Raw genomic sequence first — 18,098 nt, forward strand, 5'->3', positions numbered from 1 at the left:
GGCGGCGCCGCTGCCCGACCGCCGGCCCCAGGCGAGCGCCGCGCTGCCGCTCCTCTCCCGGCGGGGCCGGAGCGCCGAGGACATGGCTGGCGTGCCGAGCCTGCTGGTTCTCCTCCTTGTTTTTCCAAGCGGCTGTTTGGGTTTCAGAAGCCCACTTTCTGTCTTCAAGAGGTGGGTGTGTTTTCTCAAACAGGCGGGATGTTGTTTGGATGGGTCCTGTGCATGCTGTTGAAAATGTAATCACTTTTTTGAGCCAGAGTGTGGTGGAAATATGCAGGATGGATTTACTTTGCTGAAACGACTTGGGATTTTAGCACAGTAACTTGTTGTAAAGTCCCTGGTACAGAAAAAGCCCACTGCATCATAGCCAAGCTGCACTGGCTTTCAAAACTCCAATTAGAAGTTGTGATTTCCGATACTAATCACTCCCTCTCGGGGAGATATTTCAGAAACTACAGTAGAGTCATTTAGACTTGAATGCTCTCTTGTTTAAAACAGCTCAAAGAATAAAATATCAAGATAGATAAGTGGTGGGAAGAAGCAGATCATGGACTGTAATAGCTCAGGAGAAAACATTGAGCTGTATATACACTCCTCATAATTACCATATTAAATATTCATGTACTTGTACATTTGTAATTCACATCGCAGTCTTTTTCCCTCCCTCATACAGCTCTGCCTACTAGCAATATTATTGTTGGTGTTTTGTTTCTGGCTCGTGATACTGGGTACTCACAAAATAGTTACAAAAATCTTATTGGGTTATAGTTAGGCTTTATGCCATTAGAAAATTGATATGCCTATGTTGATTTGTAATTTATTAATACTGCATTAATTAAGTAGAAACAAATATATATTTTGACAAGCTTTTGTTGAATGGAGTTTTAAATGTAACAGCCTGTTCCTTGCTTTGATGATATTTTGTTTCCAAGTTGGGCATATGTTGCTCCTAGACTATAAAATGCAATTCTGATGTTTTAGAACATTATGCAGTTATTACATCTTTTAGAGTTGTCTTTGGATGTAAATCAATAATCTTTCATCTTAAGGTCTTAGAATTCTTTTTTTCTCCTTATGTTAAAATTCCATTATGTTCAAGGATATTGAAATGTTCTTATTTTTCAAGGTTTAAGGAAGGTACCAGATCCTTTTCCAATGACTGTATTGGTACCACCAGACCAATAATTCCTATTGATTCATCAGATTTTGCATTGGATATTCACATGCCTGGAGTCACACCTAAACAGGTGAGAGGAATTCTGTATTTCATGATTTCTTGTTCTGTATACTACCTATAACTGAAGCAAGGAAACTGCATTTAAAGCAGTGGTAACTTCTTTGAAAGTAGGCAGGCCCAGAATAATTGAATATTATAAAGAGGAATAAATCTTTCAAGGTTAATCTTTTACTTAAATTTCTTTTTAAAAATTTTACTCATACTGTTATTTGTGTTTTCAAATGGAACCTTGGAAATTTATGTTTTGAAATTCTCAGTGGACTAATAGCCTTTATAATGCAGCATGTAAGTATGTATTAAAATGTGAAAAATTATTCTAATAAAGGGAAATGATATTGAGCAGCTGCATTTAAGAAATTACTTTATTTAAATACCCTTCTATTGCAGCCGCAAATTGAGAAATAAAAGCATGTGTTTTACTGCCAAGAATTTGAAAAGCAAAACATAGCACACTTTTAAGGATACTGTTCAAACAGGTGGTTGATTGTGAGCTTTCTTTGATGTGATTTGCTTGTTATAAGAAACATATTTTGAAAAAATAATGGCAGAGCTCATACAAATATGCCCTGTAGAGTCTTTTGAGTAAAACTAGGTAGTTGCTAGGGTTTTCCCTGTTTTAGAAGAAGCTCAAACTCACTGCTGTCGTGTGTGCAAGGTGTTTCATTAAGCATAAAAAGGCCAGAATTAATTATGCTTTGCAGCCAGGCACTGCAGGGATTTATGTGTGTCATTAAAAGATAGTCTTCTCTTTTTGAAGGGCTGCAGAGATGGGAAGAGACCTAGGTTTTGTAGAGCTGCAGTGGCTGATGACTCATGGTTGCAGATAACATTCTATTTCCTTTTTTCTTTTTTTTTTACGTATTGAGAAAATAAAAATATTCTATTTGTTGGAAAGAATTCCTTTGAAACTGACATCCAGATGCTCTAAGAAATTACCCATGGTCCTTTTTTGGGTGACTAAGGATTGGAATTCATTTGTTTGAAAACCTGCGTATGATCTAGCCATCTATAAATAACTACTTTACTATTATACAAGGACGCTCACCCTTACCCCTCTCCATTCCCAGATGACCTGGCAGATGACTTTTCAGTTGTTAGTGTCCTGGCCTTTAATTCCGTAAGCAGTTTATTTAGCATTTAGTCAGAACAGGTGTAATGAGATTGGGAACAGGAGAGACCAGTGACAGTTGCTCCTTTTCCTTCTTATCTTTTTTCGCTTTTAAAAGTGTTTTGTCACCTATATTGACTGTATATTAAAATTGATTATTTTTAATCCACTAATTGGTCTTTAAGCCCTCTTTTTCCACAGGAATATTATTATTTTCTCAAATAGTCATTTGTCATGGTTCATTATTATTTTATTAGTTTTTCTTTTATTATCTTACAGTAATAACAGTTAAATTATTTAACATTAATGATAATATGTAACTGTGTTGGAGTCAGTATTCTCAGAAAGATTCCTAGAGGAATTGATTATTTAAAAAATGTAGAGAAGCTCAATTTTCAGAAAATAAAATGTGTTTACCTATTTTTATCATTTTATAATTATCAAAATAAGTCCATGGCAAAAGAATTTAAATGAAGCTACAGCTTGCTGTTCTCCACCGTCTGCATCCAGCTTTGCCTCATGCAGTGGGCATTCGCTGGTCGCCTTCCCAGCAGATATTTCCTTGGTGCTCCTTCTCTTTAAACCATGTGGTTTCTAGGAGCTTTCTACCCAAGATCTAGAGGGTGAGGGTTAGCAAATCACTGCAACCCACCTTCCACAGCTAACTGGTTCAGAAGAAGGTGTGTGACCTAGACCAGTCCAGTTAAATCTCCAGACCTTTGCTGAGAATGCATTTCTCTGTTGCACGTGAGCACAAGGCATGCAGTCCTAGGGTCTGCTACATTTGTGAGGGCAACCATGCCTACTGTAAAACTGTTACGATTTTATAGTATTATAGAAGGTAATGCAGAGACACTGAAAGAACAGATGTTCTTGGTGACCTTGCTACTTGGAGTTTGCAGTTATGTTAAGCTTTTAGTTTCAGCCCGGTTGAGTTGGGTTTACAAGTTCTGACTTGTAACTGAAACTACCGAACAGGATAAATGATTCAGTTGTGCTCCCTCGTCGCTCAGAACTGGTGGTTGAATGTTTCTTCCACTTTCCCCTGTTGTGTAAATGCCACAAGTATTTACTCACTTGGTCTAGCCAACCTATCTATACCTCATAAACCTTCCTGAGAAATGAGTTCTACCCCCTACTGAGTGTAGCCAGGAAGGGATGGACATGATGACCCATTTCCCTCCTGAACTTGGTGTTCTTGGTGAGAAGGACCAAGGGCATGATCGTGTGAGTATGTTTGGTGAAAAGCAGATGAAATGAAATTTAACATAGATCCTTAGAGGAACGGAGATTACAGGGCAAGAAAAGGTAAGTGAAGCATTTTAGAAAAAAGAATTAAAGAAGGGAATAAAAAGAGTTGGCCCCTTTAACCCCCCCCAAAAATTCAAGAGAATAGAATGATCAGGAACAAAAATAAAGGACAAAAGAAAAAATAACTATAATCTGAAGAACAGAACACTTAAAAAATCTTAAAAGAAAATGAGGAGTTAGGAAACATAAAATCAAGGAAAGGCATTGAGGAGTTAAAATCTTTTTTTATAAATGGCAAATCAAGAAGAGCAACCAAATTTAGAGAAGGAACTGAGGACCCCAAACTTGAGTTAGTAATTGGGCAGACCAAGTTGGTTAAAGTGGTATATTCACTCAACAGATTTTTTTTTATAACATGTCTTAAATTTTGGCAATAGTAAAATAACAAGATACATCAGTGAATCTGCTCTAAGTCTTTTCCTTAGGAAATCTGAGATTGTTAGGTAGGCTTGCATAGAGAAGCAAATAGCTGCAGAACAGAGGTGGAGAGAACTTAGCTATAATACTGACCCAGTACAAGTAACTAATTTTGCTGGTGATATATAAGTCAAATTAGTGTGTTACCAAAGAACCTCCAGTCATGTCAGGCTTCTGAGTTGCAGTCCATTCAGCAATGTCATAGACTTCAAAGTACTTTAAAGAGTACTCTCATTGAGCTCTGGAGAGTCTGGAGAAGGTAGATGAATTACCTATTCCATATCAACTTTGTATTCAAGGGAAGCTCACCCTCTTCTGTGCCTTGCAATTTAAAAAAATAATTTCTGTCTTCTTGAATAAACTTCTCGTTCATTAATCAGTGTTTTCTCAGGCTTTGGGAAGACAAGGAGAAGAGTGAGAGCTAAGTAGCCTAGAGTAGAGGTAAAAAAAAAAATCACACTGTTTCTGATGGCTCAGGCTTCAAATCCAACAAACGTGCGGAGTGTAGTATCTTGAGGCTCTTCTCTTGGCACTTTTTCTTCCTCATTTGATTCCTTTTCTCACCAACGACCCTGTGGGCTTTTCCTGTCACCAGTTCATATCAACCAACAAAGCAATTTGATAACCTGCCGGTTGATGGTCAAAGTAAGGTGCTATCATCAATTTGATGCACATGGACATTTGATTTTAAGACAAAATAAAAGCATAATCATGAGGCTTTTACATAAAGTCTGTTGTCTAAATCTAAGCCAAGTCTAGCATGTTAACACAGACTTCAGGGACAGATTGACAGCATTCTTGTCCCAGCTCCTGTGGTGTCAACTCTGGTATGGTTTTTAACCAGCGGGTCCTGTTCCTCCATCTGTAAACAGAATAATCATAGCACCTACCCAGGACTGTTTTGAGGACTGAGCAAGGTAATCCCAGCGGCATATTCAGATGCCCTGCCTGTGATAATTTCTCACAAACTATGAACTTGTATCTTTATCGTTAGTTTATATGTTGAGGGAAATATGATGAGTCTTTAAAAAATTTTTTTTAAATTATTTATTTATTTATTCCTGAGAGAAAGAGAGAGAGAGACAGAGAGAGAGAGAGAGAGAGAGAGAGAGTGAGTGAGTGCAGGGGAAGGGCAGAGAGAGAGAGGGACAGAAAGAGAGTTCCAAGCAGGTTCCGCACGGTCAGCGCAGAGCCCGATGAGGGTCTTGAACCCACAAATCATGAGATCATGACCTGAGCCGAAACCAAGAGTCATGCATTTAAATGACTGAGCCACATTGCCAGCCTTTATGCTTTCAGAAATAACTTCCTGGGGAATATAAAACATTGTAAAAATTTTGAAAGAGTTGAAAGTTAGCCAAATGAAGAAAAACAGAAAGCATGAACCTGGGCAAGAGAAACCTGGGCAGGAAAGAGTAAGTGAGGAAGTCACCTTACAGTGTGCTCATTCCTCAGTAGTTATCTCTATTAAAAATGGCCCTCATCATCAGAGAACGAAGGGACATGGAGGATGGGTATGTTTTTCTCAACATTCTTGTATATTTTTCATACTGCTTAGAAAATAAATTGTCAAAAGCTATTTCATCAGCATAAAGCCTTATTTTTTTTAAATATTAATTTGAAATTATCCTGGATTTCTTCACTTTGCTGGAGACTTTGTACATTGACCTTATTAAAAAAAAATCACTCTTACCTAACATAAGTCTTTTCAAATTCTGTTTTAAATAGCATTTGATTTTATTTGTTATTTGTGCCCTTAGGTCCTCTGCAGTCTTAGATTAAGGACTAAAAAATGTAAATTAATTTGTAAAAAATATAATTTTATAGAATTAAATATTTTCTTTGAACCTAATAACTTGAAATCATGTAACAATTGAATTTCTTTCCATTAGGAAAGGCTGTTAGGGTGTCATTAATGTGGTCATTTTCCTCCCTTATTTTGGAAGCAGTTTGAAAATTACAAAGAAATATACTTTTCCTTTCTGAACCCTTGTAGATTCTTGTCACATTCTGTATTTGTCTTTTGAAGAATCACAGATTATGCTTTGAAATCAGAAAGCAGCCTACCCCTGTGTTCCTGAACACAAATGTCATCACCAGGAGAACCAGGAAATGGAACAATTCTGGGTTTAAAGATCACATCTAATATCCCTGAACAACAGTTGAAAAACCTTAGAGTCTAAAGTTATCACTTATTTTAGAATAACACTGAAAGAATGTAGTCCTTGAAATAAAACCAGAATGAACAAAGTACTCCTATGAAATTTTCCCAAAAGCTTCTCACAGTGTTTCTCTTTGCCTTTTTCTCAAAAGTGGACAACTATTGGAAAATGGTTACTAATATATTTTAACTTTTCATTCTCTGACATAAAAAGGAAGAGATTCCATTTGCTTTCACTATGCATATAAACATGTAATAAGAACCTCGCTTTAATAGGTTCTATACAGCCTAGCTTTTCTTACTGCACTTGTTTAAAAATTCAGTTTTAGGGGCACCTGGGTGGCTTAGTCAGTTAAACATCAGACTCTGATTTCGGCTCAAGGTTTGTGAGATCAAGCCCTGTGTCGCACTTTGTGCTGGGCTTGGATCCTGCTTAAGATGCTCTCTCTCCTAGCAACTCTAGAAAACAGTATGGAGGTTCCTAAAAAAAAAATCAAAAATAGAACTGCATGTGACCCAGCAATTGGACTACTAGGCATTTATCCAAAAGATACAAAAATGCTGATTCGAAGGGGCACATGAACCCTAATGTTTATAGCAGCAGTGTCAACAATAGCTAAATTATAGAAAGAGCCTAAATGTCCATCAAGTGATGAATGGATAAGAAGATGTGGTGTTTATATATATACATACACACACACATACATACCTACAATGGTATATTACTTGACAGTCAAAAGATTGCCATTTGCAGTTTACAAACAACCATTTGCAAATGGCATATCTTGTCATTTGCAACAATGTAGATAGAATAGAGTGTATTATGCTAAGCAAAGTAAGTCAGAGAAAGAAAAATATGATTTCACACAGGTGGGATTTAAGAAACAAAACAGAAATATAGAGGAAGGGAAGGAAAAATAAGATGAAAACAGAAAGGAAGGCAAATCATAAGAGACTTTTAAATGCAGAGAGCAAACTGAGGGTTGCTGGTAAGGTGTTGGGTGTAGGATGGACTAAATGGTCAATGGGCATTAAGAGGGCACTTGTTGGCATGAGCACTGGGTTTTATATGTAAGTGATGAGTCACTAAATTCTATTTCTGAAATCATTATTATACCATATGTTAGTAACTTGGATTTAAATTTAAAAAAAATACGATTAAAAAATTCTCTCTCCCTCTGCCCCTCCCCCACTCATGTGTGCACAGTTTCCCTCAAAACAAATAAAAATAATAAGCCAGTTTTAAAAAATCAAGCCAGTTTCATAACTTCCCATATAAACAGCATTTGCTCAGGATATGTGTTTATCAAAAGTAGTGGAGAAGGTAAATGCAGAAATCACCATAATGCCTTAATTTTCTTAAGTTCAAAATTGCTGATAAAATTAGACATTTGGTTGTACAAGGTTTGGCTTATGGCTAATTTGGGGGATATTCTAATATGTTAAATCTGTATATTTTTTATTTAATCATTATTGGGGGATAAAAAGGAATCCCAATCAGTGCTTAAAATTCAGGACAGAATTATCTAGGACACCTGCCCTGCAAATGAGGCTTTATTGGAATAGTTTTTAGTTCCTTGGGGGTAGTGATTTATTTGTCTCCTTTTCTCAAGTTATTAATATGTAATAATATTTGCATTTTTAAAAAATAAAAATTCTGCGGTAATTTTTGATCATGAAAATAATAAGAAGAGATGTACTCCATATCCCATTTCAAGACTAGTTTTCACTTTCAGATTAAGCCTCATAGTACAAGTGGAGAAAATTAATGTGTGAGCACCAACAGCTTTCTGTGCACCAGCAGTAGGTTTTCTGTTATACTCATTGGAGAGAATGGATCAGAGCTCTTCCCAAAGCAGTGGGGTGATTGCTGGGAAATGCCCGGAGAGGGTCCCTAGCTTACTCTAGAGTGGTATATCTGGATGCCCCATAGATTCACTGACCACCTGTACGTGGCCAGAGGCCACGTCCCATCCTGCCTTCCCTTGTCCTGTGACCTGTCTTCCACTGCACCCTCATCTTCTAATTCATTCTGTACACTAGGACAAACATGACAATTCGGTTTGCTTTTTGAGGCAAATCCATTTGAATGAGAGGAGCTACCTAGAAAATGGTAAGAAGCACTGTGAGACCATGAGTGTGAAAGACCAAGGTGGTGGCTCCAGTAGCCACGCCTGTATCAGGGTACTTCTGATGCTGGAAAAAATAGATTGTGGGTGAAGGCTGATGCATTAAGTCATTGTCTTAAAATGAACATGAATCACAGCTTTTAAGGTTTCTTAGTTCTTAGTTTTTTTCCCCCTTCATAAAAAAATTAAAGGAGCATGGTAGTCTTGCTATTGAAGGAGGAAAATCAAGAACTATCCTCATTCTGGACTAGTATTTGCTTTTTATTCAGAAAGACTTAGGTAATGTATATAAATTTCCAAGATTTAGAAAAAGCAATAAAGGAGATTAACATGCTCTACCATTTTACCTTCTGAAACCAAGGAAGTAATATTATCAGTTTTACCAATGGAGAAGCTAATAGCAGAGACAACTCAGTGATTATTAGAAAGGACCATCACCAGACCCTTGTTTTGTTTACTGAGCTGCCTCACATTAAGTTGTTTTCCACTTTCTTTTTTGAAAGTTCAGAATTCGTATTTAAGATGCTACATGTCACATTATCTGGTTGTATTTGTATCCGTCACCTCCTGCTTCATTCATCAGCAAGGCCCAATTATGTGAGTTAGATAGGAGACAAAAACATTCAATAGATCTTGTAAACTGCAAATTAAAGTCATATGTTGTTCACTGCTAATTGTTTAAGTGTAAATCATGATGCTTCCTCTTTATTTTTACTAAAACCTGTATAACGTCCACTTAGGAAAGATATGATTGAACTATCAACAGTGTTCTCCTCTGTGAGAATAACCTAAACTTGTCACAAGTCTGGGTTCAGATCTGCAAATATACATCAGCTTTTTTTTGCTTTCTTTACTAAAAATGAGAAATGGGACTTTTTATTTTCAATTATTTTTAACATTTTTATATCAATATGATATTTAAGGAAAATATTTTAAAAAGTAACTATAGTCTAAGAGACTCCCTTATGATCACCTGTTTTCTCAGTTCTCAGATTTTGAGTTCTTTTTGTTTTTTATTCTAGTACATTTTTAATGGAGAAAATACATTTATTGAGTGCTCATTATGTAATAGCATTGTATTAGGCACTGTATAAGCATTGTCTTCCTAATTTTTATAAAAACTTGCATTTGTGGTACTAGTATTCCCATTTTTATATGAGGTATTGAAACTAAGGGAGATTAAATAACCTAGAAATAGCCAAATGCCGGTAAATCAGAGAACAAGGATTTTATTTATTTGTTTATTTTTTCTGAGGTATTTTATTTATCTTCTTTTACAGTTTATTGTCAAGTTGGCTTCCATATAACACACAGTGCTCATCCCCACAAGTGCCCTCCTCCATGGCCACCACCCCCCTTCCCCTCCCCCACTCCCCCATCAGCCCTCAGTTTGTTCTCAGTATTCAAGAGGGAGAACAAGGATTTAAATACAGATTTATTTGAATCTGACACCATGTTTATTTCAGAAACCTGTTAATGGTCTATATGTGTTTTCCAGGGAATGTTTTGATAATATAGTTTTTGTGTGCATATGTGTGTGCACAGACACATATGCTTTTTATTATGCATATATTATACAATGAAAGCTTTCTTTTGTCAAATGAGCTAAATATAGATCCCTGGTTCCACCCTAAATCCTTGACTAACTTTTTTCTTATATTTTCTCACATCCATCTGGAGAGAAATGTTACTAATCTGAATTCTCATGAGATATTTCTGATCACCTGGCTGTTAAAAGACACATTGTAATCAGCCTGGTTCAGTTTCACACAATTTTGACTTATCCCTCTCTAAATCTAAATGAGAGACTAGCAAATTATTTCTTAACGTGTCAGATAGTAAATATTTTCAGCTTGCCAGTTATATGGTTTCATTTATAACTGCTGTAGTTAGAAAGCTGCCCTGGACAACATGTAAATGAATGGCTTGGCTATGTCCCAGTGAAAAGATTTATTTACTAAGACAAGCAGCCACCCATGAGCTATAGTTTTCCGATCCCTGATCGAAAACCATTGCATATGCCATTTAGTCTAATAAATGGATTTAACCTTTAACATCTCATGAACTGTGGCTTCTGACTTCTAGAACATAAAGAGTAAAAATACCAAAGCACGGTTAACAGCTCTTTGATCTTTTTCCTTAGTTACCTTTTTAGTTTTCATGAGTTAAATGGTCATAAACAAGAGTTTTCTTATTTATAATATTGTGTTTCAGTCTTCTCCGTCTCAGTGAAGAGCAGTGCCTGTGTTACGTAGTTCCTCTAGGCACTAGAAAGACACTGGAGTCTTTTCTTGGTTCCTCGTTCTCACACCCCATGGACAAGATGCCAGCCACTCCTGCTGGTTCTACCTTCCACATGTGTCCAGAGTCCAGTCCTTCCTCACCACACTCATCTCTCCCACTCTGGCCTGTGCACCACTCACTCTTTCCTGGATTATTACAGTAGCTCTCCTCACTGGTCTCCTTGCACCCTTTATTCCTACTGCCTGTGCTCCATCTAGCAACAAATTGTGGGATATCATTCTATAGAATATTATACAATAAGTGAAAGACTGAGAGAGGTCTTTGTGTGTTGCCCTAGAAGTATTTTCATTGTGTGTTGAGTGAGAGAAGCAGACTAGTCATATGCAGAGTGGGTTCTCATCTTAATAAAAATAAATAATAACAAAATTCCTGAATGTGTGTGTGTGTGTGTGTGTGTGTGTGTGTGGTTATATATATTTGTACAAGCATGGGGGAAGTTGGAAGGAGGTTAAACTGTAAACACAGGTTCCTTTGGAGAAGTTAGCACTGACAGTAGATTTTTTAGTGTATATCAAAGTTTTATCATCAAAAAGGTCAGTTTTTATAATTGTTAAAAATTAATAAAGAAATAAGCAATATCACCAATGGAAAGAATACACAACAACAACAACAAAGGATCTTCATTTCTGATATAAACCCTAATGTTCTAGAAATCTCCAGAGGGGTTTTCCACACAATGCCTCTAATTGATAAATTTTTAATTCCTATTCCTCTGCTTCTCAACAGTGCTATTAAGAGATGCTGATTAATTAAAGAATTTAGGAAATTGGTACACGTTTAGAAACAAATAGAGCCAGATTTGTAGGGGGTCATTCTTCTATTTTAGTTGGTCTGAAGATATTTGTCGAAGGCAACCATGCATATCTTTACACATTAGCAAGAAAAGTGATTCTCTTTGCACTTATTAGCCACCAGAAGAATCCTCTTTGTTTCACTTATTTTCAGATTTATGTAGTCTGAATTAATATTTCAATAACCCTTTTCAAGAGGAGCATTTGGAACCATTCCACATGAATGTTGCATTCTTTAAGCGAAAGTGCAGAACACACTCTTTCAAGGCACAGATTGCTTTTCACAGATAATGTATTCTAATTAATCATATATAAAGGGATAAATCCAAGGTACACACTAAAAGAATAGCTTTGTCTTAGCATGCAAAAGTCACCTCATCCAACAAACCTCAGTGCATTTTTAAGGAGGAAGGTATATAAAAATAGCTAGTACATTTCTGCTGTACATTGTGTCATACGCCCACCCTCCGTGAATCCAGTGTTAAATGAAAACATTTGCCATGGCAACATTGATTTACAAAGGGCAAATGATGTTTCTGAGAGATGAGAGTACTTCCTTTCATAGATCTCAGATGCACACATAGTTAACACTTCAGCACCCTTATTTAATAATTTTATATACAACTGAAATTGATTATTCTTAAGTGTTTTAATTTGGAAATAGAATACAAAACAATACAAGACACTCAACAAAAATAGACACCAAGTTAAATACATGCTGGAAAATATCACAAAAATGTTTCCGCTTTCACTGTTTGTAGAAATCCAAATTATTTCATGCAGTAATCTATACTGATCTATGTTTAAATCTTTTGCTTTCAACTGAATGAACATTTTGCTATGAAAATGCAAATTATCTGTTTACCTCACTATTTCTATAATTGATATGATTAGTTATAACATTTAGCTTCCCCATTTTGGACAAGTTAAAATATTAATTTTATCTTCTTAATGTATTTTTCATAAATGCTACAGCAGTATTCACAGATATTTTACTGTTGTGGTTTCATCCACTTGTCTCAGACTTTGAAGGCAGACACAGGAGCATTAAGAAGGAAGATAGATTGGTAGCCTGGGTAAATGTGAGTATTAAAGAGGTGACCATAGTGGGGTCAAACAAGTTTAGAAGTTAACAAATAGTCTCTGTATTGTTTTTGTGCTCTCATAACCACTCCGTGATACAAAATGGAGAAAGTATGCTCAGGGGTACGGAAATTAAGTTCCTGCCCTAAATAGCTCAGGGCTGAGGGTAAAAAATTTATCTTACTCACCATGAATTCTTTGACTCTGCCAGAGGTATATACTGTTCTATCATTTATTTAATCAGCACAGTAAGCTTGGATCTAGGAAGCCCGTGGCTGTTAGGTGTAAGGGGACTTTCAGTCCCTCAATCAATTATGGCAGGAGTCAGTTGAGATAAACAAGGTATTTCATACAGTTACAGCCCACAATATTCCCTTTTCACCTTGGTTTGTGATGACCTGAAAACCTCCTACAATAGCCAAAGAGATTTGAAGTGCCACTGAAGCAAATAAAAGCCAAATCTAGCACTCTTTTAATGCTTTCAAGTCTGCTGCTGGTGAGGGACTCCAAGTTTATTGGAAGACGGTGTATCATTTATTTCCACTTCCCTTCCTTTTTCAACATGTATTCCCCAAGACTCAAAAATGTCAGTTGTCCAAAAAAAGTTTACAAATATATAAATCCAAGGCAGTTTCCTTGCTTTTAAAAGAGGTAAATCTTCCAGAACCCATTTATTATAGCTAAGAGCTTTAGAGAGAACAGAAATATGCAAACCCACGAAGCACTCAATAATGAAGGAGAACATTAATTAAAAAATGATCTTGTCACTTTATTGTGGTAGTCAGTTTAGGACATCATGGACTGGGGCGCCTGGGTGGCTCAGTTGGTTGAGCGTCTGGCTTCGGCTCAGGTCATGATCTCACGGTTTGTGGGTTCGAGCCCCGCGCCGGGCTCTGTGCTGACAGCTAGCTCAGCGCCTGGAGCCTCCTTTGGATTCTGTGTCTCCCTCTCTCTGACCCTCCCCTGCTCTCACTGTCTCTGTCTCTCAAAAATAAAAATAAAAACCATTTAAAAAAAAAAAGGACATCATGGACTGACAATGATTTTTCTTTGAGGTGTGTTCAAATCTAGTGAAATCCAAAGATAACATCATGACTATATTAGGAGAATTAATTCAGGCATGAATGAAAATGTTTTAAGTAACTTTGAAATGTAAACAAGATTGGAATGGTTTTTCCAATTCCTTCCTTTCTAAATATCAGTCTTCCAGACCACTTCTCACCTCGGATTTAAAAAATAATCTTATGTAACCATTGTAACATCATTATACAGTAGTCATTACACTATACCTACGTAACCTATCATGTATTGCAGTGAATAAAATAGCCTTGATAGCTAGCCATTCTTTATAAAATTACTTAAATGGATCAGGGGAAGAAGTCTGAATTCTGTCAGAGTTCACTCAAGAAACAAATCTCTGCTTCGTGTCCATGCATTGAAATATTATCCCCACTTTTGTCTTTCTCGAGAGGTACTGTCAAGAACGTAACTTCCTTGAGAAAAAAGGCTTGTCTGACTTGTTCATCCTTGTATCCTCTGGGCCTAAAACATTGCCAAGTGTCCAATAAAGATTAGTTGAATAATTTTTTTTCAAAAGGGAAGGAAGTTACCTTCATACTGAGAATATCCCCTTTCCCTCCCCATTACCCCCAAACACAGACACACACACGCATACGCACGCACGCACACATGGGTGCGTGCACACACTCCAGTGACTGCGGTATTTTTTATGCCTCCACACTGATGACAAATCTCCTACTTGGGAGTTTCCTGCTGCCATGCTCCTAATATGTAAGAAATATTCTTCAGATTAATTATTAGTGTTTCAACTGTAATCTTTTTACTCTTGCATGATTTTTTTTCAGTTTTATCAGTTTGAGATGAAATTTACTTAAAAGTAAAAATTCACTGATTTCAAGAGTACAATTCAATGAATGTCGACAAATATATATGCAGTTGTATAATTGCCACTTAGTCATGGTAATGAACATTTTCATCACTCCTGAACTTTCTCTTGTGCTCCTCTGTGCTTTCTCCCATTCCTTCCCCAAACCCAGCCTCTGGCAACGACTGATCTTTCTTTCACTACAGTTTGGCCTTTTCTAGGTAAATGCAATCACAACAGTACATAGTCTTTTGGTGTCCGGCTTCTTTCACTTAGCATAACACATTTGAGATTTGTCTATGACATTGTGTTTAGCAGTAGTTTGTTCCTTTTTATTGCAAGTCGTAGCCATGAGGGTGTCTGGACTCTCTGCATCAGCAGACTGGTTCCAAATCTTGTGCTTTTAACCATTATGTTAGGATGTTTTTCAGTCCATATAATTTTCTTAACAATCATCTCCATTAATGCTATTCTCTTATTTGAAAATCTTCAGTGACTCCTCATTCTGACTTAATGTGTTTCCTGGTCCATATTCTTTTTTATTTTTATTTTATTATTATTATTTTTTAAATAGTTTATTGTCAAATTGGTTTCCATTAACACCCAGTGCTCTTCCCCACAAGTGTCCTTCTCCATTACCACCACCTCCCTTCCCCCTCCTCCTCCCCCTTCAAACTTGGTTCATTTTCAGTATTCAATAGTCTCTCAGGTTTTGCATCCCTCTCTCTCCCCAGCTCTCTTTCCTCCTTCCCCTCCCCCTGGTCCTCCATTAGGTTTCTCCTGTTAGATCTATGAGTGCAAACATATGGTATCTGTCCGTCTCCACCTGACTTCCATATTCATAAATTCTCTGCCTGATGGTCCCCATCTGGGCCTCTTTAATTTTTGTTCCCTGCATTCTCCTTCCTCACTTTCCCATTTTCTGCCACACTTCGCCTGTTTGTCATTCCTACAAGTAGATGTGTGGGACTGATGTTATTCTTCCTGCCTGTTTTAATGTCTTTGCCCTGCATCTTCACCTATTAAAATCATATGCTATTAAATTACAGAATCCATGTACCTTTCCTCATGAAACGACCTGATTCCCTCAAACTGATCTCTCTGCGTGCCATGATGCCATGATACATTATACCACTCTTCTAGGCCTATTGAGTTGTCACTTATAGTGATTCATTCTCATGTTTTAAATCTCTCCCACTAAAGGGTCTCTCAAACCAATGACTGCATCTTAATCATCATCGTGCATATTTTTGTCAGTTTACGCTCAGGCTGCGCAAACAGACATCACAATGTTTATTTAAAAGAACCCAACTCATATCTGTCCTGCAGATTAGATATTTTTGGCACAGTGTTTTGTATTGTGCCTTGCACACAGAAGGTGTTGAGTGAATATTTGTTGATTAATAGATCCGTCTGACTCAAATCTGTGCCCAGCTATTTCTTCTGCTCCTAGGTACCTGTAGGAAAGCAGGTTGTCTGATGACTCACATGATGTAATAAAGATCATCTGTCTAGTTAGGTCTATATTTTCCCCAGTACCTTGCAAAGTGCCTGATAAATACTTGTTGAGAAGAGATATTTATTCATTGTGTTCTTTGGTCAAGGCACTGGGCACATGAGCAAATACAGATTGATGAGGCTGTTGAAATATCTCATCTCCTTGGTTAAAATGACTGGAATAGCATTAGACAGTATTCCCTTTGTAGTGTCTGAATTCAAGGTGTCTATAGTTGTTTTCATTTCTTTCTTCAAAATACCTTTCAGGTCTGTCCCTTTCCTCTCCATCCCAGTGACACTGGTTTCTTCATTCCCAATTCTTCCTCTCTCCCTTCTGGGCTTGGCTCTTGCTGTTCCTGCTGTGCTTGCCCTTCTGTCCCTGTTTGCCTTAGGTGATTCCTTCCCAGCTTTCCAGCCTCCGTGTCTCAGTCTGATCATCATTCTTGCAGAGGAGCTTTTCCCAACCACCTCCTCTTCCCTCCATCCCTGTGATGCCCCGACTCCATCTTTCAGGGAGCTGGCGTAACTCTCCTAGTTCCTAGGATATGCTTCCCAGATGCAGTGTTACACTTGTTTGTGTCATTACTCCCTTCGTGCTTCTATTTCATTATCAGACTGTGGACCATGGGAGGGCAGATAACACATCTGTTTTTCTCACCATTGTTTGGCAACACTAGACTTAGTATATATTTGTGGGATCAATACATCTATGGAATGAATGGCTGGATGTATGGACACATTTCACTGCTATTCTCCTGTTACAGACTTAACCCAGAGTGAGAACAACATCTCCTGGTTAGTTTCCAGACTCCGCTCCCTTCTCCCTCCCCTTGTATTCTCACTGCTTATTCTCAGTTCCAACAGTGCATTCTTCCTAAAAGACCGCACTCATGACTTGATGCCCCAAACCTCCCTCCCTCCCTCCCTCACTCATTCACTCACTCACTCACCGTAACTAACATCACATCTAAACAGATCAAATTGAAATTTATCTTATGTCCCAGGCTCTTCATTCATTTTTTCTAACTTCCTTTTTCAGAACGCCCTAAAATATTACCTCCATGCCCATTCATCCAGTCACTACACTTGCTTCCATCTGTGGGGTTTTTTTTTTTCAAACTAATTTTACAGCTTAGAGCATCTTTCTCTTACCTTTGTTTATCTGAATTCTTCCCCTCCTACACAGCAACTCAGCTTCTGTGTTCAAGATCTCTCAGATGCTAAGAGAACTCTAGGCCACTTCCTCTGTTTTTGTGGCTGCCATTCGATCATGGAATATTAAGAAATGCCAAACCAAGAGTATAAAGGGAGGGATGTATTCTATATGCTGGGAATTCTCCATTGGTCTTTCCAGATGTACTTTCCACTCACCTCTAGCCTTCTGTTCTGCAGGAGACTTACCTTGATGGATGCCAGTCATAGGCTCCCTCACTCTCTGGCTTCCAGTTGGTTCTAGTTGGTGGGAAGAACAGACCAGAGACTAGAAAGCAGGAAAATGAGTTCAGGGAATTTATTTCCATGGCTCTTTCTCTGTTGGGCGGCTGGTTGACGGTGAAGTTTCTCTTGCTTTGCCATAGCTCCTATCATCTCTTTGGCTAAAACACTTTCTGGTTTTGACAATTCTTCCTCTTATTGCCTCATATGTCTTTAAGTGGTAACAGCTTGCTACTTCGTGAATCCCTGGGGTGTTTCCACACCACCCACATGCTTCCTTTAACCTAGCCCCCAGCTTTATTCTTGGTTCCTTGGTTACATTTTTTTCAGTTGTCCCCTTTATTTGCCTTCTGTTTCCTATAGAAACTTGACTGATATATTTTAGTATTAAATATAGTAAATTAATACTTTTATTATAAAGAGGGTACAGTCCCATTCACAAGAAAATTATGAGATTTTTTAAATGTATTACCTCTGTGAATTACAAGTGGTGAACAAGTGGGAACGTGTAAGATAAATGTCATCTTTATTCAGTCTTGTCTGTGTGTATCTGCATAATCTTGTTAGAAGGAAAGGCCCTCTGAATGTTAGGCCCTGCCAGATGGCACTCTTCCCTGTCCCCTGACTGGTCCTATCTAGGATCAAGTCATCACTCCCCCTTCTCTGAACTCCTCTATCACTCTTCTAGCCCTTGACATTAAGCTTTACATTTCACTCTTCCCTAAGCCTTCGTCTCCTTCA

The 18,098-nt window shown here is 37.6% G+C and overlaps 1 protein-coding gene across 1 annotated transcript in view; it reads left to right on the forward strand.

Annotated features, from left to right (window-relative positions):
- The first annotated feature begins 11 nt into the window (after positions 1 to 11).
- PAM (peptidylglycine alpha-amidating monooxygenase) overlaps positions 12 to 18,098 on the forward strand; it is a 135,746-nt gene continuing 117,659 nt past the window's right edge. The window contains exons 1-2 of the mRNA XM_029941233.1: positions 12 to 171; positions 1,127 to 1,247. Of these exons, the coding sequence (XP_029797093.1) occupies positions 83 to 171; positions 1,127 to 1,247 (210 nt within the window). The 5' untranslated portion in view covers positions 12 to 82. The remainder of the gene's footprint in view (positions 172 to 1,126; positions 1,248 to 18,098) is intronic.

This window comes from Suricata suricatta, chromosome 6 (assembly GCF_006229205.1).
Source record: "Suricata suricatta isolate VVHF042 chromosome 6, meerkat_22Aug2017_6uvM2_HiC, whole genome shotgun sequence".
NCBI lineage: Eukaryota > Metazoa > Chordata > Mammalia > Carnivora > Herpestidae > Suricata > Suricata suricatta.